Source organism: Zootoca vivipara, chromosome 6, assembly GCF_965207765.1.
Source record: "Zootoca vivipara chromosome 6, rZooViv2.hap1.1, whole genome shotgun sequence".
In the NCBI taxonomy this organism is placed as follows: Eukaryota; Metazoa; Chordata; class Lepidosauria; order Squamata; family Lacertidae; genus Zootoca; species Zootoca vivipara.
In genome coordinates, this window is record NC_142589.1 from 47,024,063 (window position 1) to 47,046,613 (window position 22,551).

General features: G+C 43.2%; 1 protein-coding gene across 2 annotated transcripts; it reads left to right on the plus strand.

Annotated features, from left to right (window-relative positions):
* Window positions 1-480: 480 nt before the first annotated feature.
* DUS2 (dihydrouridine synthase 2) lies at window positions 481-17,028 on the plus strand. Of its 2 annotated transcripts, none has more exons than XM_035120082.3 (16): window positions 481-536; window positions 2,800-2,961; window positions 4,663-4,708; window positions 5,660-5,751; window positions 6,079-6,122; window positions 7,369-7,429; window positions 8,023-8,070; window positions 9,000-9,065; window positions 10,019-10,089; window positions 10,260-10,346; window positions 10,979-11,147; window positions 11,806-11,927; window positions 12,778-12,921; window positions 13,735-13,822; window positions 15,355-15,428; window positions 15,996-17,028. In XM_035120082.3, exons 3-16 carry the CDS (start codon window positions 4,681-4,683, stop codon window positions 16,222-16,224), a joined length of 1,323 nt encoding a protein of 440 aa, XP_034975973.2. In that variant the 5' UTR covers window positions 481-536; window positions 2,800-2,961; window positions 4,663-4,680; the 3' UTR covers window positions 16,225-17,028. The 2 variants fall into 2 exon arrangements, with proteins under 2 accessions (XP_034975973.2, XP_034975972.2); XM_035120081.3 differs by having other exon boundaries at window positions 2,800-2,939.
* Window positions 17,029-22,551: the final 5,523 nt, after the last annotated feature.

A 22,551-nucleotide genomic window follows, 5' to 3' on the forward strand; every position in this document is an offset into this window, starting at 1 on the left:
AAAAGGTCTGTTTATGGCAGACATAGGCAAACTCGGCCCTCCAGATGTTTTGGGACTACAACTCCCATCATTCCTGACCACTGGTCCTGTAAGCTAGGGATGCTGGGAGTTGTAGTCCCAAAACATCTGGTGGGTCGAGTTTGCCTGTGCCTGGTTTATGGACTATTTATGCACGTAGAGTGGTGTCGCTCTATTGCTGTGGTACCTCCATAGGTATTACACCATATCTAGCGCTTCATCATACCTTACCTAAATATTTCAGGGTTGATGCCCAAAATTGTAATGGTTCAGTCTCTGTTGTTTTCTATGGACATCTCTCAGTTTCCGAGGGAAGAACAAAAATGTTTCGTTTCATTTTTTAAATTTTGTTTTCAAAAGTAGAACTCGGAAATCGAAGGTGCCTTTTTCTCCATTTATATATCTATGGGAAAGGGGAGACTCGTGCGGATGACGTACTGCGAGGGTGGAGAAGGAATGGGCGCGCATGCGTGGTAGCTGACTCTCGATGAAGGAGGTGGGGCTGAGTCTGGCGCGTGGTGAGTTCGTTGGGAATGGCATCTAGGCCGCCCCTCTGCCCCTCTCCTTCTGAAGCTCCTTAAAGGATAGAGGAGGCCCCTATCCCCTCCCCCCTCCCCTAAAATCCCCTTCCCTAACTTTGGGCTGGGCTCTCATTTAACCCTGCTTGGAGAAGAAAGAAGCAGAACATTAAAGGCGATAAAAATAAGTCCATAATAAGTAGACCTTCCCAAACCTGAATGTTTTCCAGATGTTGAACCGCTGGCTGTGCTGGCAGGGGCTGGTGGGAACTGAAGTCGCACAACTTTTAAGGCAGGCATCCCCAAACTGCGGCCCTACAGATGTTTTGGCCTTCAACTCCCATGATCCCTGGCTAACAGGACCAGTGGTCGGGGAAGATGGGAATTGTAGTCCAAAACATCTGGAGGGCCGAAGTTTGGGGGTGCCTGTTTTAAGGGTTTCTCTCCATTACAGCCTTGGGCTTTTCCTCTCCTTGGTGTATCAAATGACCCTATTATTGGAGACCACCAACATCTGGAGGTTACTTAGGCTGCTTAAAGGTAAAGGGACCCCTGACCATTAGGTCCAGTCATGGACAACTCTGGGGTTGTGGCGCTCATCTCACTTTACTGGTCAAGGGAGCCGGCGTACAGCTTCTGGGTCATGTGGCCAGCATGACTAAGCCGCTTCTGGCGAACCTGAGCAGCGCACGGAAACACCGTTTACCTTCCCGCTAGAGCGGTACCTTTTTATCTACTTGCACATTGATGTCTTTCGAACTGCTAGGTTGACAGGAGCAACCTGACCGAGCAACAGGAGCTCACCCCATTGCAGGGATTCAAACCACCGACCTTCTGATCGGCAAGCCCTAGGCTGCTGTAATATGCCATAATTAATTTGTTTATTCATTAAGGTGCTGCAAGTCTGGGTTGTATCTAACAAATCAGGGTTGATAATTTTTCATAATGTAGCTCCCTCAAATAGATCTCAGTTATGGATCTTCTCCATTTTGTGCCCCCTTGGCTCAATGCCCTGTGCAGGGAAACTGCCCACACCGCCCTACATCTGGCACTGAACTAATGGTCAGAGCAGACTCACTGAAATCAGGGCTGTATCTGAAGAAGTGTGCATGCACACGAAAGCTCATACCAATAACAAACTTAGTTGGTCTCTAAGGTGCTACTGGAAGGGTTTTTTTATTTTGTTTCAACTACGGCAGACCAGCATGACTACCTACCTGTAACTAGTGCTGTTCAGTTAGTCATGGCTGATTTAATTCAATTGGTTTCAATGGGTCTACTTTTGAGGATGACCTAGTCAGATACAACCCTTTTCTCTCTTTGCTTCAGCAGACTAACACAGGAGCTCCCAAATTGTAGTCTAGGAACTGTTCGTGAAGAACAGCAAAAGCAATGTAGCACTTACCACAGCATATTGCAATTGCTACAACAGACAGAAAAATCATTAAGTAGTTTGCCAAGACTCTCTGCAGTTTTCAAGTGGTCTGTGGGGAAAGAAGCTTGGGAACCACTCAACCAACACACTTAGTTAAAAGATGCAGCAGGAGTCTCATTGATTCTTAAAGTTTGGAGAGGACCTTGTAATCAATACAGTCAAACAAGAGATCTTCAGTATCCCCAACAGATTGCTTTCGACCCTCTGCTTGAAGGCCTGCAGCAAGGTTGAAAACCTATCCCAAATTGATTAGTTCCACTGTTGAACTGCACTTACTTTTTAGTTCCTTCTTATTTTTCTTGCTCTGATCATCCTTTACCAATTTGTCTGTTTCCTTAAATAACATTGTATTCTAGATGTGCTTGACTAGTGCAGAATGAAGAGAAATAATTCAGAAGTGTTTTTGTCCCACTCTTTGGCCAAAAAAAGGCCCTCAAGAGTAGCTTACAAATCTAAATCAGTGGACAGCACCTGTCTGCAGGTTCCCCAAGAGACATGATAAAAAGGAGAAAGGGTTAGGGAGTACAACAAGTTCAGGTGCTATGTCTTACAGAGTGACCAAAGGGAAAGAGAAAAAATTATCACACATCCCAGTTTCCCACAGGGGCAGTGATTTCAAAGTGCTTGCCTAGCTGCCCATGAGGCTACTTGCAAGAAGGGAGAAGTGCTTTGGAAATACTTGCTTGGGTTGGGGCCTAACTGAAAACCAGGAAGGGGGGTGAGGCTTCCAGCTCATATATAAGTTCCCACTCTGAACTGTCTTTGTAGTTTGTCTTTGTCATTGTTTAAAAATAATGCAATTTCCCCCAAAAAATGTTTTCATTTCAGACAATCCAAGAAACATGACGGTGAACACAACATCGCTCTCTTTCAGAAATAAGGCCATATTGGCACCTATGGTCAGGGTTGGGACCCTACCAATGCGACTTTTAGCTTTGGATTATGGTGCTGATATTGTATACTGTGAGGTAGGGTGGCTGAGTCAATGAGGCAAGAGAATATTTCTATTTTGCTCAAGTTGTTCCCAGTGGCTTGGCTTGCATGTTGTGTTAATTTTGTTTCGTTATGGTTAACTGCAAACAAGCAGAGTGTTGGTGGATGTTGCTCAGAACTTGGAGCTTTGCTCTTTCTTTTGCCTGGCTGTGCCACACCAGGAGCAATAGGTCACAAGCCTTTCCTCAAAGCTACAGTGTTTTGTGGAAAGTGATGTGAAACTCTGCCAAACTCCTCTTCGCAATGCAGGAAAGTAGGAAGAGTGCATGAGCCCAAGGCTTGCAGTGGCTCCTTCCTTCTCATGCATGTAGCATTAAACCGTGGTTTAGCATGGTGCATAAAGGTAGCCTCTGGAGCAAATGCCCTACTCCTGGCTTAAGCAGAAAAGGGAAACTTCAACTCAGAACTTAACAGTGTTAAATGCTAACCAGTGTTTACGTGTCTTTTTAAAATTTAAGGCACTTATACGTTGCCTTTTAGCCAAAAAGGCCCTCAAGACGTCTTACAAAAATGAGTACTAAGATAGATCGTTCCCTCATACCTGCAATTTAAACCCCATGACACACAAGGAAAAAGGAATGGGCAGGAAGAGGGAAAAGCAAAGTCAAGCAGAACTTATTAAATTTGTTACAATTCTTATAACACAGTTATATAGTTCTGCTATGCAGATTTTAGCAGATCAGCAACTCATTGCTGATTCCAGTGGCAGTTCTGGCTGACTTGCTCTTTAAAACAGCAGTTCCTAAGATGTAAAGTAGAATAGGTTAAATATGGTATTTTAGGTGGAGTGTCCCTACACTTCCGCTCGTTCCCTCATCTTGGTCCTCCTGGTGGCAGGGGGAGGTATGGGGGTGGGGTGGGCTCCAAGTATAAAAGGACTGCCTCTTCTGTCCTACCCCACCTAGGGATTCCCTGGTGGCAGGGGGATGCCTGGGATTGGAGTGGGGGGGAGGGGTAGGATGTTAAGGAAGAGTAATATCTGTACCGGTAAATGAAAAGGATTAATAAATTATGATATATGAAATTCCTAAAGAGGATTATGAATTGGAAATCAGTAAGGGGGGGGGGGAAGGGGAAGTCCACGAGATAATGATTAAGAAAAATGGATGTTTAAAAGTTATATTTTTTATCGTTTGTTTGTTGTTTGCTGGTTTTTCTTTTCTTGTTTTTTTCTTGTTCATGTGTTATATTGTTCTATTGTGTTTTGATGGAAAAATTGAATTAAAATTATTATTTTTAAAAATAAAAACAACAGTCCCTCCCTAAAAGCAGTCCCCACCCCAAATCACTTCTAGGAGCAGAGTTGGTGACCATGTCCAGGCAGGAGGCTGGGGCAGCTCCTGTGACATGGTTCTCCCTTCAGGCTGCTGAGTTGATGGGAAACTCCTCATGGGAGGGACTTGATGTATCAGTGGTGGTTCTGGCTGTATAGCCCTCCCCGGAAGCATTCTTCTTCCAAGGTCACAGTGTCCAAGCCAGGAGAAGTGAGCAACTACCAATACACAGTTTCCCCTTAACATAAACGTCTTGAAACTGGTTAGTCCAACTAAAGTCCACTGCTGAAAGTAGTTTTTGGATTCTGGTAATAGGAACCTGAGTCAGTTTAAATCATGATTAAGTTGGGGTGCCTTCCTGAATATGAATCCACCTTTCCCTTCGTTTGATGCATTTTTATAACTTTTGCCTTTTTTCTTGAAGGAGCTGATTGACATAAAGATGCTGCAGTGCAAGAGAGTTGTAAATGGCAAGTATCTGCTTATGTATTCAGTTACTTGAGGGACAAAAAAGGTGAGGTTGTAGGTGGGGTTTTCCAGTTTTCTTCTCTTGGGCTCTCCATCATCCCATGCCATTATATATGCTTCCTGGGACAGATGGGAATTATAGTTCAGCAACATCTGGAGGGTCAATGGTTCCCTGTACCTAGTTTAACTGAAGCATTCCTTAAACCAGTGTTTCTCAGAGCACTGGTAGAATAGTTTGTTGTCTACTGCTTGTATTTAATTTAGTAGAAAATCTTCACAGACTGCTGAATATTCCCTGTAATATTGGCTAATGGAATGCATTCTAGCACAGCCGCAGAATGAAGTCCTTTGACCAAATGGTTGTGTAGGTAATTGCGAACTTCTTCAACTATGAACTAAAACCTTGAAATAAATTAAATTTAAGCACAGTATGTCTGACCAAATATAAGTACATGAGTATATAAGTACATGAGTCTGACCAAACTGCAGGAGGTAATAAAAGACAAGAGTGCCTGGCGTGCTCTGGTCCATGGGGTCACAAAGAGTCAGACACGACTAAACAACAAAACAGTATGTTCCTCCCTATTGCTGAAGATTCAGGTTATAAGTTGCTGGGACTTCAAACTGTTCAGGATTGTTATTAGAGATAGGGGCACTCTGCACAAAAAAACAGCGTATAAATATTTGATACTTTGAGTTTGAAGTGTATTGTAATGGACCTGCTTCCTTTGGAAGAGTTTAACACTAATCTAACAATGATACACCCAATAAATTTAATTGGGAAAATGGAAAGCCTGCCAATCATCTTAAAATGCATGCTTTTTAAAAAAATCTGGCAGCAATTTTGTTTTTCTTTCTCTCTTAAGATCTTAGAACTGAAACCCTTTTGAGTGAAAAGATGGGTGCATGCTGTTTATCTTTATCCTGTTCTGTTTCCCTTTTCTATCCTGCAGAGATGCTTGGAACAGTGGACTTTGTTGCTCCCAATGAAAGAGTTGTGTTCAGGACCTGTGAAAGGGAAAAGGACCATGTTGTCTTTCAAATGGTAGGAAGTAACTAGCCCTCAACATCCTGCTAACCAAATAAGATCTGTGCTATTTACATTTTTAATGTACTGCTAAGGACAGTTCCCGTGAGATCTCTTGTGATTTCACGGGTGTAGAAGGAGAGAGAATGAGGAGAGCACATTGTTTTGTAAGGTTTGGATGAAAACATGGGTAATCCTTGTCTGCCATGTATTAATTATTTTATTCATTTATTTCATAAAATGGCAACACTGCTTGATTGTAAAAAAAAAAATCTCAAAGTGGTTCACAAAAAGGTAAAACAGTTTTTGTCTATGTATTTTTCTCTTTGCTGTTGTGCTGTTCAGGGGACAGCAGATGCTGAGAGAGCCTTGGCGGTAGCCAAACTTGTGTAAGTATCTGTCAAATTTTACCTTTTTATTAAAACCTTTTCCTCCTTTGGGGGCCTGCTGAAAAATGGCTTGGCATTTCACCCAGTCTTGCAAATAAATTGACAAAAATTACTATCTTGCTAATTACTCTCTCACTTCATCTGCTTTTGTGCATCAGGAGTAAAGATGATACTCCACATCCCAGCATTTACACCTACTGTATAGCAGGCAAAACAGTAGCTAATAAGAGCCTGCTTGTTTGTAACAGCCTAATGGTGTGTTTAGGTTATTGTGCAAAGTGTTGCTTCCTTATACAGTATTAAAAGTTTTATTTTAATACCCCCAAATGGGACCTCGTGACAAGGGTGAGGACCCATTTTCAGCCTGTATTCCTTTCTGGACAAAAGTAGATGGGCCAGAAGCGCAAGTGGCCAAAGCAATGGATGTGAACCTTATCTGTGTATAGTAAAGGTAAAAAAGGTAAAGGACCCTGGATGGTTAAGTCCAGTCAAAGGCGAGTATGGGGTGCGGTGCTCATCTCGCTTCAGGCCGAGGGAGCCGGCGTTTGTCTACAGACAGCTTTCCAGGTCATGTGGCCAGCATGACTAAACTGCTACTGGTGCACGGAGGACCGTGATGAGTGCCAGGGCGCAGGGAAACGCCATTTACCTTCCTGCCACAGCAGTACCTATTTATCTACTTGCACTGGTGCTTTTGAACTGCTATGTTGGCAGAAGCTGGGACAGAGCAACAGCAGCTCACCCCATCATGTGGCTTTGAACTGCAAAAGTCGAGAGTTTCTTCACCCACCCACATGCTTTCCATCCAGGCAAAGAAAATGCATGATCACTGTTTAAGGACACCTCCCAGCAAGGCAAAAGCTCTCAAGGGGGCATGTTTAGCAGGCTTGGAGGGGATAGGCTTTTTCACATAATGCCCCTTATGTGTCTCTCTTGAGTTCTCCAACCCATTGCTGAAAGCAATGTTCCACCACCTGGCTTGACTGCGCAGTACTGCTGGGCAATGTAAGAATGGCATCAACAGAAACACCAGAAAGTTGGGAAGAATTCTTAACATGGTGTGCTCACCAGCTGCCAGTGCCTCAGTTAGCCACCCCACAGTTGAGAGATGAGCAATTGTTTGTATCTTACTGTTTTAATCTGTAGAAAGGCACCTCGGAGATCCATTGTTCAAAGGCAGTGTATAAATATTTGGGGGTCCTTTGGTTTTAACATATACATTTTCTTTTTCTCTCTGGCATTTCAGAGAGAATGATGTTGCTGGCGTTGATGTCAACATGGGATGCCCCAAAGAATATTCCACTAAGGTAGGTTGACTCTTGTCCAGTTGTATTTTTTTTGTCTTCCTGTAAAGATAATGCATCTTGTGTTTACGCATGTGGTTTGACTTCATATCCATTTTTAGAAATAGGATTTTGTAGTTGCAGGGCATGGGGAAGCCTCTTGGTGGCAGCCCCACCCTCATACCTTACATTGAATCGGACTGATGGTCCTTCTAGCCCAGGGGTTCAGGCATAGCTGAAAAAGACCCCAGCCTATCTGAGATACTTTGAACTAAAGGGAAACTTGTGGTCATCCATATATTGTTGGACTACAACTCCCATCAACCTTGTTGGCTAGTGCTGATGGGAGTCCATCAGGTCCCTCATTCCTGAATTGAAGATTTCAGGGGTTGAGAAACATGTGCATTGCTTTGTATCAGACTACTTGTCAATAGATTGCATTGCAGAAAGTGTAATAATGATCCATGGGAGCAAACATGATTTTCTGCATAATATGTGGCAATTTGAAATTTTCAGGTGTGGGTGTGACTATACTGCTTTATATTCGTTTTGATAAGTGCCTTGTTGGTTCTGTGGTACTGAGATAATGAATGCCTTTTGTGTGTGCCTTTTCCCAGGGAGGAATGGGAGCAGCACTCCTGTCTGATCCCGACAAGATAGAATCTGTAAGTAATTTCTGGATTCATTTTTTTTATTGTCTTGCTTTTGGTTTTATGCTCTAACTCAACAAAGAATAAACTGCAAAATGTCCTGGGAAGTGGATGGGTTGGCAAGGCATTAAAATGTCTGCTGTTGTATGACGAGTGTTTTAAGACAAAGGATGGTTTGTAGTGCTATTTTGCTATCTCTACAGCTATAGTTTTTGGAGTTTGGGGCGTTATTCAGTGCAGGACCAAAGAACCAGCTTGTGCTTAGAATCCTTGATTTCTAAAGACTTCCAGGGCATATGGAATGTTACTGGGTTTTTTTTGAAGCTATTAAAATATGTCAAGAATTAGAAATCCTTGAAAGGATGAAGTACAAAAACAAGGTACTTGAACATTTCCAACCACCTGTGCACGCTGTTTGAAAGCTGATGAAAATGCAAGCATACCACAACTTCTTTTTAAAGAAATCTGCTCAGAAGGAACAGTTGGGAGTAGCATGAAGCAATTGTTCTAGGGATTAGTTAAGTCAAACTTCCGAGCATGGTGCTCTCCAGTTGTTTTGGACTTCAAGTCCCCTGCAAGCATGGCAAATGGTGATGAATGATGGGAGCTGTATTTCATAACATTTGGATGACATCAGACTGAGGAAGGCAACTTTTGACCTCAAGCTGCAGATATGTTGTTTGTTATTATGTTGTGTATTTTTGTGCTTTTATACTGTGTGATCCTCGGGTGAAACAAACGGTCTGAGAAGATAGTAATTAGACGTAAGATGTTGTTCACCTTTTAAGGTGCTTTTGCTCCTCCATGCTTCTTACTGAGAAAGGAAGTGAAGTGGGAAGGGATGGGAGCAGAGCAAGTGAGGAAATCTTAGCAGTACTAGCTAGGCTTGTCAAGACTCAAATCCTGCTTTCCTTTTGCTGAAACAGCCCTTTTTATCTCTTTAGATTCTGACTACTCTTGTCAAAGGCATTTGTAAGCCAGTGACCTGCAAAATCAGAATCCTGCCGTCAGTAAGAACATCTTGTGGTTTTTGAAACATTGGATCTTGGGCAAATGCGCAGTGCTTTGACTAGAAAGCACAGTAAATTATGACAATAATAGTTGTGTTTTTATCAGAAATGAATAAAATAGCACTGCTGCCTAGGCAGTCTATGACAAACCAATGAAGCTTAAAAAGATGAAAATCATTAGCTTTTAAATGTTTAAGATGACCGGCAATACATCTGTTGCAAAAGCTAGCTGAAAATAATTGCTCAAGCAAATGGTTTAATCATGCAGAATAGTGCTATGTTGGAAGAAGCAACTCTTGTGAAATTTACCCTTCTGTGAATAGGAAAGTCAAATGTTGCGTCCATGCACAATCTGTCTAGACCAGAAATCAAGACACTATGGCCCTAAGCATTGTCCCTGGCCCTTGCTCATGCTGACTGGGGCTGATGGGAGTTGAAGTCCAGCAACATCGGGGGGGGCAGTGCTGTCACTAGTTGAATTAGGTCTCAGCAATAAGCCAAGAAAATTCATTTTGTGGGGTTCAGGCTGCTATTCTGCACACATTTACCTGGGAGTCTGACTTCTGAGTAAATATGTACTGTATAGGATCACTCTGTTAAAGTTGTTTGGTAATGAGCCAAAGATAGACATAGCTCCTGCTAGCATAGAGTGTACATGGGGAGGGGAAGCAGAACTGGGATGCACTGGCCTCGCCTCCATGGCATTAGGTATGTACAGCTCACTGCATGTAGACCCTGTCTTCACCCCTCAAAGTTTGGGTGTAATGTTTTGTTCACTGGGCCTGTGTGTGTAAGCTCTTAGTCAAACATGACATAAGGGTACAGACATGAGGCAAGGCCTGCCCAATTCCCATCACTCATTGGGCATATACCCAGGTCATCATAGAGTTAAGTACTGCCTGCATTGAAGGGAACTTGCAAATGGCGGTTTGTGACTTTTTCTCCATTTCCAGAAAGAAGAAACAATAAGTTTAGTGAAGAAGATAGAGCGGGCTGGTGTTGCTGCTGTTGCAGTTCATGGAAGGTGAGTTAATTTTCCATCTCACTGGAGCAAAATAATTTCTGGTTAGCCCTTCTTGAATGTATTTCTGCACCACAAGGGCCTAGCTGGCTGGAATTACATCTGCGAAGAAGAATGCTCTGTGCCAGTAATCTTTGATCTGTTTGTTTCCTTTCCTTCTCTTCCTTGCAAAGGAAGAAAGAAGAGAGGCCTCAGCATCCTGTCCACTGTGATGTGATCAAAGCCATTTCTGAAGCAGTCTCTATACCAGTAATAGCCAAGTAAGTGGGACTAGATGGCTACTTTTTGTTATGAGGCATCCCTATCTAGCAATGGGCAGTATGTTGAGAAAAACTAGAGAAAGGAACTGAAAGATTCATTCATGATAAATGACATCACACTAGCACTCAGATCAATATGTACTTAGTCCTAAATTCATTTTTAATTAAAAAAATGGTTTAGCATATTGATTTAACTCAAACTCTAAAATGCCCAGAAATTACAAATGTTAAGGACTTCACATCATTTAGGAGAGCTTGACATAGGATGTTATCCTATCCTGTGGTTAATTGCAGCTTCAGCAGTACTTTGACTGCTTTGATGATAAACTTCCTTTAATCCTTCCGGCTGCAACAAGAGCACCAGGTTTGAGTACCTTCCAGGCCTTTGCTGGATCAGCATGATCTCATAAAATAGTGGAGCACATTGTTAACCAAATGAGTCTAATTAGAACAGTGCCATTCTTGGCTTGCAAGGATTGTAGCATAGATAAATACTCATTTTCAGCTTTGTGGGGTTCATTGGAATTAAACTACATTGCTGTAGCTTGGTTTTTTTAAAAAAAAATAATAATAATTAAATTCTAATACTGAGTTTGTTAATACTGATAGAAGAAATGTTGTTCTTATTTCAGTGGAGGCTCTCATGACTTCATAAAAGAATATTCTGACATAAAGGTCTTCCAGCAAGTAACAGCAGCATCTTCAGTCATGGTTGCTCGTGCTGCCATGTGGAACCCCTCTGTCTTCAGGAAGGAAGGTCCATGGCCCTTAAAGGATGTCATGCAGGAATATATCAAATATGTACGGTTTCTTTATTTTTGTTCTAAAAAAACTACATCCACAGTTGTTTCTGAATACCATTTGCTAAGGAGAGCTAAGAGTCCTGCTTGTGGAATTCCCATGGTCACTGTGAGGAAAGGAAGCACCTTAAATTCAGCCTGGAAATGAATAGGCAGCCAATGAAGATCTTTCAGGATCATTGTTACCTGAACCCTAAGGGCAGCCCCATAGAGAGTGCATTGCAATAATCCAACATAAGGTTACCAGAGCACGAGTCACTGTAGTCACACTCTATCCAGGAATGATTGTAACCGGCAAAGCAGTCAAAGCTAGAACAGGATTGGGAGACCTTCCCCCAACCCCAAGGGCCATTGATCCACAAAAAAATATTAATCTGTTGGGGGGACACCTCACACAAGGAAAAATGAGGGATAGTTTTGAGAGAGGTGAAAGTGTGAATAAAGGCAAAAGCATCCCTTCTCGGTCTACTATAATAGATTTATATTTAGATACACTTACTACGAGCTGGATGAAATTAAGTAAGCGGCTGAATGAGGCCCACGGGCTGTAGGTTCCCCACTTCAGGACTAGAAGCAAAGTCTTGAAAGACTTCACCAGCTGATTACAATCTGCTTTTTATCCTACCATAAAATGCTGTTTCTTGTATTGCTCTCATCAGGCAGTGAGATATGATAACCACTACACCAACACCAAGTACTGCTTGTGCCAGATGTTAAGGGAGCAATTAGAAAATGCACAAGGGAAGAAGCTACATGCAGCACAATCCATGCAGGAAATCTGGTAGGAATATTTCCTTTTGAACCAAAGTAAATAGCCCTTGGTAAAGCGACCGTTGTACTGTGCCTGAGGAAGAGGGCCTGAAAAGGGATGAGTTTTTAAATGTAAATGCATTTGAAGTGTGTTAATAAGGTCACTGTTTTAAAATTTCAGTTAAAGTACCATATGAGGACCCTGAATTTTAAAAAGTACAGTAGTTTAGAACTACCTCCTAGTGGTCAGTGGTTTGTTGCATCTAGTAGAAAGTTGCCATCACAGACAAGTCTTTGAGGTCAGAGCAGCATGTTCAATGACAGATTGCATTCACTGCCAAGTGGCAGAGTGAGGGGGGTAAAGAGGTGGGTAGGAGAGGATGCTTAGCTTGGTCTACTGCTTTCCTCCTGCATACCTACTTCCCAGTCACTTCGCTAACTTGGCTTCCAGGCACATAGTTGCTGCAGCAGGGTGGGGTGTGAAGATTGCAGGGCAAAATGGAAGTCAGGTTAAACATCTTCCTCTTCCTTGCTATAATTTAGCATCCCATGCTGCTGCTTGGCAGCTGTTCAGGAGAGATCTTGGCTCTGATGTAAAAAATGTAGCTCCGGCCTGATCATTCAGGACAAAGGAACAAAATCTTTTTGGAAATCATCTCCCCACAGCAGCTTTCCATACTTTATACACAGCTGTGCAACAAATTCTGTGGCATAGACTGCCCATGACATTTCTTAAGAAGTTATGAAATGGGGAAATAGTGATACCATCCCTGTGACAGATGCCAGCTTTGGCACCTGATTCATTCTTTAAAACACCTCTGCAATTAGAGGGTATATTTCTAGTATTAATTTGGATGTATTGTGGCTTTGTTTTTAATTAGTGAAGCTTTTGAGATGAGCAGTTTTTACCAAGAAACCTCCGCCCTTTTGGAAGCCAAAAAAGCATCTTCAGAAGCTAACAACCAAGATGAAGAAGACCACAGTGAAGATTCCGATGTCATAAAAATGGCTGTTAAATTTGATAAGTAAGAAAAGGGATTTGATTGTTCTGTTTCTTTCAGTACAGGGCTATCCCAGTGTCTTCTATTCTCCATTGAAAAAGCCTGCAAACACCCCACTCTGCCCCTGCCTTTAGTTGTGATGTTTTGTGGTCGCGGTTCGGTATGGTTGCACACATATCGGACGCACCTAAAATGGTCACTGTCTGCATTGGACACAAGGTTCAGCTTTCTGAGAGTCCCAGTTTTTGTATTTAAAGAAGACCTGATGGTGACACAGATATTCTTGAATGTGTGTGGGCAATGCTTGCTAAAATAAATCTCAGAAACCAGAGAGGAGCCAATTTCCAGTGATGCAGGCAAGGAGCAGGTTCCTTTGGTGCCCCCCCCAATACTCTTTGACTTTGATTATGACTAGGAAAAGCGAGAAATAATTATGCAGAATAAAATAAATGAGGGTATGCAACTGCAGTCTACTCAGAGTAGACGCAGTGAAATGATTGAAACTAAGTTAATCATGTTCATTAATTCCATTGTGTCTCCTTTGAGTAGAAGTAACATTGAATACAGTCCATGGAACATATACTCAGTTTCCATAATTTACTCAGCTTGTAGAATTGGGGTTTTATTGGCTCGGAATTTGGATTGCCTAGATGCAGAACTTAATTTTTATTTTTAGCACAGGCACCACACAGCCATGTCAGTTGCCCAGAAGAGTTTGTTCCTGCAGTCCTTTTTTTGCATTGTGCCTGCTGCAGCCATCCTTTTGCCATCCAAAGACTTAACACAGCGACTCTCCTGGGATGAGTAATAACTATTTGTTTCTGTTTTTCTCTTCAGACGAGAATATCCCCCACAGATCACACCCAAAATGTGTCTCTTGGAATGGTGTAGGAAAGAAAAGCACCCTCAGCCGGTTTATGAAACCGTGAGTCTCTGCATTCTGCAACAAGTACTCTTTTGAAAGACACAGTGTAATCCTATACATGTCTACAGTGGTACCTCTAGTTACAAACTTAATTCGTTCCGGAGGTCCATTCTTAACCTGAAACTGTTCTTAACTAGAGGCGCACTTTTGATAATGGGGCCTCTTGCTGCTGCCGCTGCGCCACCAGCACATGATTTCTGTCCTCATCCTGGGTCAAAGTTCTCAACTCGAGGTAACTCTTCCAGTGTGGTGTAGTGATTAAGAGTGGTAGACTTGTAATCTGGGGAACCGGGTTCATGTCTCCATGTTCATGATTCACACACCAACATATAAATCAGCTTTCCAGGTAGTGTGCAAAGTGGTCCTCATGTTTTATTTCTATGTGGCAGTTTTATCTGTAAATGAATTTGCCACATGTGTTTAGTTTCTGAACACTTACTGAGTCTCTCATGAATGTGTGAGCTACCTGCAAAGTATAATTACAAAGATAATGTTGAGCAGGCTTTAAGATTTATCTGTGGTGGCTGTTGGGCACATGCAAGTTGTTATTATTTGAAGTTGCAATAATTGTGTTCGAAGTTGTGACATAGAAGCTTCCCAGAATCAAAGACCTCCAGCCAGATATGGTTTCAGCCATTTTTGATGCTACCCTCTGGCATTTACGGTAGGGGGTATGTGAAACCTTCCACAATATATATATTTGTTTATTTATTGCAAATATTTGCATTGCCAGAAGTTATCTTACATGTCTGGAGCACTTTTTCTTCGTAGATGGGCAGCTTTTACAAGGGTGGTATTTTCTTATTTGTTTGCTCGTTTCTTAGCATTAGTGCACATAGTTCCACATTCCAAATATAAAACTGTTCCTTGTAAGGGGAGAAGTGACTTTCTCATCTGGTTCCTCTGTCAAAAGCCCAACGAGCTGTTTTCTGCTTATGTATTTACTGGATTATACCTCCACCCTGCATCTTTGAAACAGGCTGTGGATCTAGTTCTCACAAAGTGGTGGGCCTGTTATCTGGGCTGAGCAAATTTACTTTTCAGGTGAGAGCTAGTTCATTTTTAAAATCCCATGTTCATCATAGAAAACTAGCGTGTCAGGGAGTAGACTGGGCTAGAACTCTTCTGCTTGATACCTAGATTTCTATGAGAACATTCAGCCAGATGAGTTCTAGTATGCAAGGGGAAGTGCTACAGGCCAAACACAGGTTTACTTCTTTAGTGTTGTTTGCCCCAACATCAAGTTAAAATATCCTAGCTGCTTGGTGGGCAGCATCTGATGTTTCATGTTGAAGTACCACGGCAACACACCTGTTGAATAAGGTATGTGTATTCTAAGAGAGCTGCACTGTTGCTCCAATTTACAATTTCACAGTTGCAATTCCAGGGACCTGCCACCTGAGGGCTGCCCTTACCACTTCTCCAAGAGGGTATATGACCCTGTAGCCAGAGCCAACTCGCAGCTCACAGGTGTCTTTTTCATTTTATGAAGACAACATGAAATTATCCTTTGATGTCTTGCCTTGTTTTAGGTCGAAAGACCACTAGATAGACTCTTCTGTTCTATTGTCACGGTAGCAGAACAAAAGTACAGATCAACCCTATGGTAAGTCTTTTTGGAGGATGGGGTGTTTTTTTTACCCCAAATGGGAGCTGGAGGGTCAGAGGGAACAACACATAACTGTTCATTAGTTTGCATAACCTGTAAATACAGAAGTGATGCTGGTGTGTAGGCACAGCGATTTCAAATGTTTAAAGAACTTCACATGCATTAGACTGGTTTAGATGTAGCACACTAAACTGCCATTTGGCTTTGCAAGAATGAACCGCAGCAAGCCTTGGGCTTGTTCTGCCCGGGGGGGGGGGCGTTACAGCTGTGAGGATTTCAGAAGCTTTTTGATTAATTACACCTTGCCGGGTTGTCCACACCCAGGCAGACTGTGGTTAATTGGAATGTAGGAACCTGCTGTATACCAAGTCAGACCATTAGTCGATCTAGCTCAGTACTGCCTACACTGACTGACAGCAACTCTCTGGGGTGTCAATCAGGAGTCTCTTCCAGCCCTACCTTGAGAATTCATCATAGGACATGCAAGTGTCACAGCTTGGGTTGGACAGCATGTATGTTTCTGAATTGTTCTCTTCCTACCCTACGTTTTGTTCTTTCTTACAGGGAAAAGTCAAAGAAGTTAGCAGAACAAGCTGCAGCTATTGCCTGTTTACGAACCCTTGGCCTCCCAGAAGGGAAGTGGAATGAAGAAGCAAACCATTTGGTTAACAAACGCAAGAGGCAAGACCAGGAACACTTGAACAATGGAGAGCATGGAAATGACCTTGTAGCCAAGGCTGCTTGCAAAAAAACTCATTTTCTTCCAGGAGCTTCTAACCCCAGTGTTTCTTAATTGTCACGGTGGTGTGAAAAGAGCCATTCTACAACTATGCAGCTTGCCCCACTCGCCCTCTATTTCTTCTGGATGCAGTCCGCTGGAACAGACAACTCTGGATTTTGAATTGCGATGTGTATGATATCATTGGCTTCTTTCTGCTCTTCCTTTGATGCCTTTGTAGCTTGCAGTTTCATTGAGAAAAGAGAAGATTGGCTCTGCGTTGAGTTCTCTTTCCCAGTAAATGTATTTGAATGTGGGAAGAGGGATAGTTCATGTGTGTGTTTAAATAGTCCTGCAGTTTTCTGGTTTGAAATGATGTTCCTACACAGCAGTCTTCAGTCAGTTAGCCAGCCGGTTCTCTCTTTGGGAAGAGCTCAGTGACAAAAAGGAGCTCAAGGGCAGTAACCTCAGTGTCACAGATATATTGAATCTGTTACCTATATAATATCTGATATTTGGTGGCAGGCTGGTGAGAATCTTAATAGAGATTTGTAGCTAAGGAGGGAAGGTGGCTAGGGTGGAAGCGGATCTTGCTATACATCTTTTCCTTACCTTTTACAGCAGCAGAAGCCAACATGGTGGATCTTGGATGTTGTTGAACTACAGTTCCCATCAGCCCCTTCCAACATGGACAGTGGTTGTGAATGATGGGAGTTGTGGTCAAACATGTGGAGGGGAACATATTGACAACCCTTTTTACAGAATGTATCTTTTTACACTTTATGCAATTCTGAACTCCAATTCAAAAAAGTGTGCATCTTGTTATTTGTCTGTCTTCTGTAAGTATCAATTAAAAAGTTGATCCCCTGTCTCCTAAAAGTGGTTTTACGTTAAGTGCTTTCTTATGTTTTGTTTATATTCTGGGGCAAAGTGAGATGAGGGGGACAAAAGTAATTATATCCATTATATTTAGATGATCTCCTTACCTTTTTAAAATAGTCAGACTATTTGTATACTAGCAACATTCCCTTCATTATCAAAAAACAAAACTTAGGCTTGAACTGATTCAGTCCCAGAATTCCACCACAAATTTCTATGGGGCAAAACAAATGGGATGTGGTTTTGAGACACGGTTAGGAGGTGGGAACAGGAAACGGTATGTTGCAGAGAAATCATGGTGGGAGAATGAATGTTGGGCCACCGAGTGTGTCAAGGATGGGTGGCAGATTTTGACCCACCGAAAAGCTGTCCCCAGCAACTGGTATTCAAGTAGGGAGAGTGTTCTTGCACTCAGGTTCTGCTTGTGGGCTTCCCACAGGCATCTGGATGGCTGCTGTGAAAATAAGATGCTAGACTAGACGAGTTATTGGCTTGATCCAGCAGCCAGACTCTTGTTCTGTAATGCTTTCATTTCTGCCATATAAATGAAGGGCACCCATTCACTTACACAGGAGAAAGTAAAGCATGGTGCTTGGGGACCTTATTGGGTTCTTACTGGTGATTCCCAAAAGAAGGCTCCTGCCACCCAGCACTCCTGTCTCTGATGATATCTCATTTATTTGGTTGCAGTAACTGTGGGAGCTACTTAGAACTGAGAGAGATTTCCTTCAATATTTTCTGTTTGCTCTGTTTTTATCTCTTCTGTTACATCTCTTCTGTACCTTGAAAAGCAAGATTCCTGTCGACTAAACCAAATGCAAGGGAGGGTTCTACTCTATGTAAACAGCAGAGGGCAGTGTGGTCCGTAGCTCATGGTCCAGCTGTGCTACTGTAGTGCTGACCTTACCGCCTTGGAAATGCTGAACCAGGAGCAGAGGAGGCTACTTTCTGGGTGAGCCTGTACTCAAAACTACTTCTGTCTCTGCTTCAACATGGCTACTGGCATTTCTGCCATGATCACCACAGCAGTCACACTTCAGCTTGCAAACAAGCAGAAGTCCGGTGCAGCAAAAACGTCAATGATCTGCTTACGATTCACGCATGAAAACTAGGTCAGCATCAAATATGCACCATTGATTTAATCTCAGCATTGATTTTGAGGGACTGGGATTTTCTCGGCACAGCATTTGTACTGCCGTTTGTTCCTCTAAGGACTCCCTCTTAACGACACCATCTGTTACCCAGTTTAGCCTGCACAGATCCAAAGGGGGATGTCACACCACCACACACAAAATTATGAATCTCCCACTGTAGGCTTTTGAAAGCATGGTAAGATCCGACCTGTTTGGACTAGCCACTGAGAAGTGTTCTTCCTATCAGGATTGTGTCTTTGAACTCCAATAATGCTTCTTGCTTGCCTAAGTGCAGGAAAGAGGCGCGTGCATGAGTGTGTGTAGAAACCTGCCTCCTGCACAAAGGCAAAATTCACATTTTCTTTGCCCACATTTGCTTCTGACCACCAGGTGCATGTGGCCTCCAGGCAGCTGCCCTGAATGGAATGCAGCCTTCTGTCTGGAAAATGTTCCACACCTTAGAGTTAGAGCTCTGGATTGCCCAGAAACGGTTCGGATGTTGCATCTCAATTCTGGTTTCTTTCCCTGATTTTTTGAATTGTGTGTTGTTTTTAAGCATGCAAATCTAAATAAGTAAACAAACAAAAGCCAGAAACGGGTGCCCTGTCAAAGACCTCAGTGCAAGAGATGCTGACATCTCTCCCCTTCTGCGTTTGCACTCACTGTCCATTTGGAATGTGACTCTGAAGAGCTCTTATAAGCCCTTTGGCCTTAGATACTCCTGTGTTGGGGACTCCCTTCTCCTGAGGAAATGTCAGTGGAACGATTTTTGGAATGTCCCAGGCTTCAAGCCGAGCCCTGCCCTGGAATGTGGGGCCAAACGCTTGAATAGCGAAACTCCAGCAGGGCGGTTTCAGAGCCCTGTTGGCGGCAGTAGCCACATGGCAGCTCAGCTGCTCTCTGGTTCAGGCTTCAAAAATGCTTGGGTGGTTTTTCTTTCTTTTTCTTTTTTTAACTTACCCACTCTGACCTGCAGGGCAGCGCAGCTTTCAGGAGGCTTTCAGCAGGGGCTTCAGTGCCATGGGAAACAGGTGTGAGCTTGTTAAAGGACTTCTCATTCACAAAAGGGTTTTGTCACCAGTTGTGACAACTAAAAGTCACCGGAAGAAAGCAGGTGGCCGGGGGCGGGGGTAGGGTTAACTGGGGCAGGCGGCAAGTGTGTCGCAGCCAAAAGAACCTTGTTCTGAGCTAGTTGTCTGGCTGGCACCAGCCTCCGATCTGCTGAATACACAACCTCTGTGTGAGCTTGTTATTTGTTGTCCCGTTCCCCCCCCCCCCCCGGCAAAGGCAGAATGCAGAGAATGCTAGGCGGTGAGCTCTTCTGGCAAAATCCACTTGAAAGTATAACCGTAAGGTCCTGGGGCAGTAAAATATGCAATTGTAAAAAGGTCACAACAAGAAAAGCATTAAAAATAGTTTTAAAACAATTCCATATATAAACACATGTAAAAAAAAATAGTTTAAAAACCAGTTCAGTGGTTACATTTGAACCTGCTGCACAAAATAGAGAAATAAAAAAATAAGCAATTATTGTTTAAGTGCGGGTTTGGAGTGAGAGTGGGGGTTGAAACCAACCATAATATGCATTTAACATGTAACTTTGAAATTTATAAAACATACAGAAACTTCAAAACCATCAGCTTGATACATCAGTAGTATTTGAGCTCTCGAGTGTTGTCTTCTTGGTGGTTCAGGAGTGTGGACCTGCAGAAGCCTACTGTTGTTTATATTGCTTTCTGGGTATAAGAATTGTTTTCATTTACTTATTTTCTACATTCATACTCCAGCTTCAGGTGGTTTTTGTTTTGCTAGAGTTGAGTAGCTAGGATCCAGCCTGAAATGGAGGTTCTCCAAAAGGGCAGCTTAGTCAGACAGGCAGAGCGCCTGGAGTTCAAGTAAAACATGCGGCCGAGGCTTAGCCTATTAATAGCCTTCGCTTTAGTGGCGTGTGAACAAAGCAGTGACCTCAGGCTTTATATGACTCTGTGCAAAATCTGTTCAATAAGTCCTAGTGGGAATGTTTTCCTTGCTGTTGTTTCATTCTGGGAAATCTTCTGATTGGCAAGTTGTGACAAGAGAGAGTTTCCTGCTTTGATAACAGGAATAACGCTGAATTTGTTTTTGCCCCCCACCCCCACCCACCTTCTGCCACCCAGAATAAGTTTGCACACAAGATGTTCTGTAATAAAGTCGAAAAGCAAGCCTGAAAATGACTTTGGAACTCAGTGCTGTAAGAATTGATTATATAAGAAAAGCTGGTTTTTGTAGCCCTTGCATCTGCTGAAAGTCCAGAACCTGCAGGGAACTGGCTGCGGGTTCAAATATTCTGCACCCCTCCTTGTCCTCTTTCCTGACTCCATCTCCCCGTATCTGCTTTCCATTCCTCCTACTTTATCATTCTTTGCAAGTTGAGAAAGAAAGTGACTTGCACATAGTTAAAAAGCAGTTATGTTCCAGTTTCTTTTTAATGAACACGCCAGCTATCTTTCTCTTCTGCTACAATATTCTTACGGTACTTTGGCACTCTTGCTTTAAAGAAGCTGACAGAGGGCTTGTAATGTACACTTCTGAAGCAGAAATGAATTTTGGCTTCATTCCCTAGACCCCTTTGAAAGTCATTGTGTTTTCACATTCGTGTATGCAACTCGACTGAAATTAATCCAGAACTATGAGGACTCTTTCTTGAGAGAGGAAACCGTATGGTACTGAGTCTCCTCGGGGTTTTTGCCTGTTTGTTACTGAGTTTTTAGAGAGCCATGGCAGCCCTGCACACACCCACACCCTCCAGTGAATTAAGCCCTGTGGGCCTTGTCACCAACGGGAAGGTAATTTCAGTTTGTTGTGCTGTTGTGACCTGGGTTTAATGCCAGCTTTCAAACTTTTATAAAATGGTGCAGGTGAGAAGGGAATAAGAGTTCAGAGATGATGAGCAGAAGTGTAGACACCTGGAAGCAGGTAGTTTGTTCATTTGAGAGCTACTTGGGCCTTTCATGTAAGCCTTTAAAGGTAAAGGGACCCCTGATCATTAGGTCCAGTCACAAACGACTCAGGGGTTGCGGTGCTCATCTCGCTTTATTGGCCGAGGGAGCCAGTGTACAGCTTCCGGGTCATGTGGCCAGCATGACAAAGCCGCTTCTGGCGAACCAGAGCAGCGCACGGAAACGGCGTTTACGTTCCTGCCAGAGCGGTACCTATTTATCTACTTGCACTTTGACACTGTTTACCTTCCCGCTGTAAAGGGTAAAGGGGACCCCTGACCATTAGGTCCAGTCGTGACCGACTCTGGGGTTGCGCGCTCATCTCGCATTATTGGCCGAGGGAGCCGGCGTATAGCTTCCAGGTCATGTGGCCAGCATGACAAAGCCGCTTCTGGCAAACCAGAGCAGCACATGGAAACGCTGTTTACCTTCCCGCTGTAGCGGTTCCTATTTATCTACTTGCATTTTGACGTGCTTTCGAACTGCTAGGTTGGCAGGAGCTGGGACCGAGCAACGGGAGCTCACCCCGTCGCAGGGATTCGAACCGCCGACCTTCTGATCAGCAAGCCCTAGGCTCAGTGGTTTAACCACAGCGCCACCTGGGTCCCACCTTCCCGCTGTAGCGGGACCTATTTATCTACTTGCACTTTGACATGCTTTCGAACTGCTAGGTTGGCAGGAGCTGGGACCGAGCAACGGGAGCTCACGCCATCGCGGGATTCGAACTGCCGACCTGTTCGGCAAGTCCTAGACTCTGTAGTTTAACCCACAGCGCCACCCGCGTCCCTCATGTAAGCCTTTAGCAAGAGCCAAAGAACTCTTGCCGTGTGGTTCTTTGCCTGTGCCAAGAGATGGGGGGGAGTTGATGCTGTGGCACCAAGATTTTAAGTGCCAACTCAGCATCATATTGATCCTGGATCCATGAAATGGATGGCACTGTATTTTCAGGACAGGGGTGTTTCTGGCCCCCTTGCTGTGATTGGATGGGTCGCACAGGGCAAGGAAGGATCTATGTAACCTAACAGCTCCATTCTTCTTTTTGCGTGACCTCTGGCATTATGAGGTTTTGTATTTTTGCAGATGTTGTCTTGTTTCTTTGTAATGAGGATGGAGTGATTTGTTTGCTGATGTTTTGTTGTATTTTATGTGAAATGGGTTATTGAAATGTGCTTACAAGAATTCAGGCCTTTTTTGAATGGTTATAGGATGGCAGTTTTCATTGATTTTTGTTGTATATTTTTGTCATTTCCATGGGCTGCAAACTACCTTGAGGACAGAAAAGAGGAAAGCCTGTAATATAAATTGAAAATGAAATGAAATAAGTAGGCAGCTGCCTTCTTTCATGTGCATTAGCTATCAAGTGACTGTGGATTTTAATATCATTTTCCTCCTAATTGCCTAACGGTCAGACT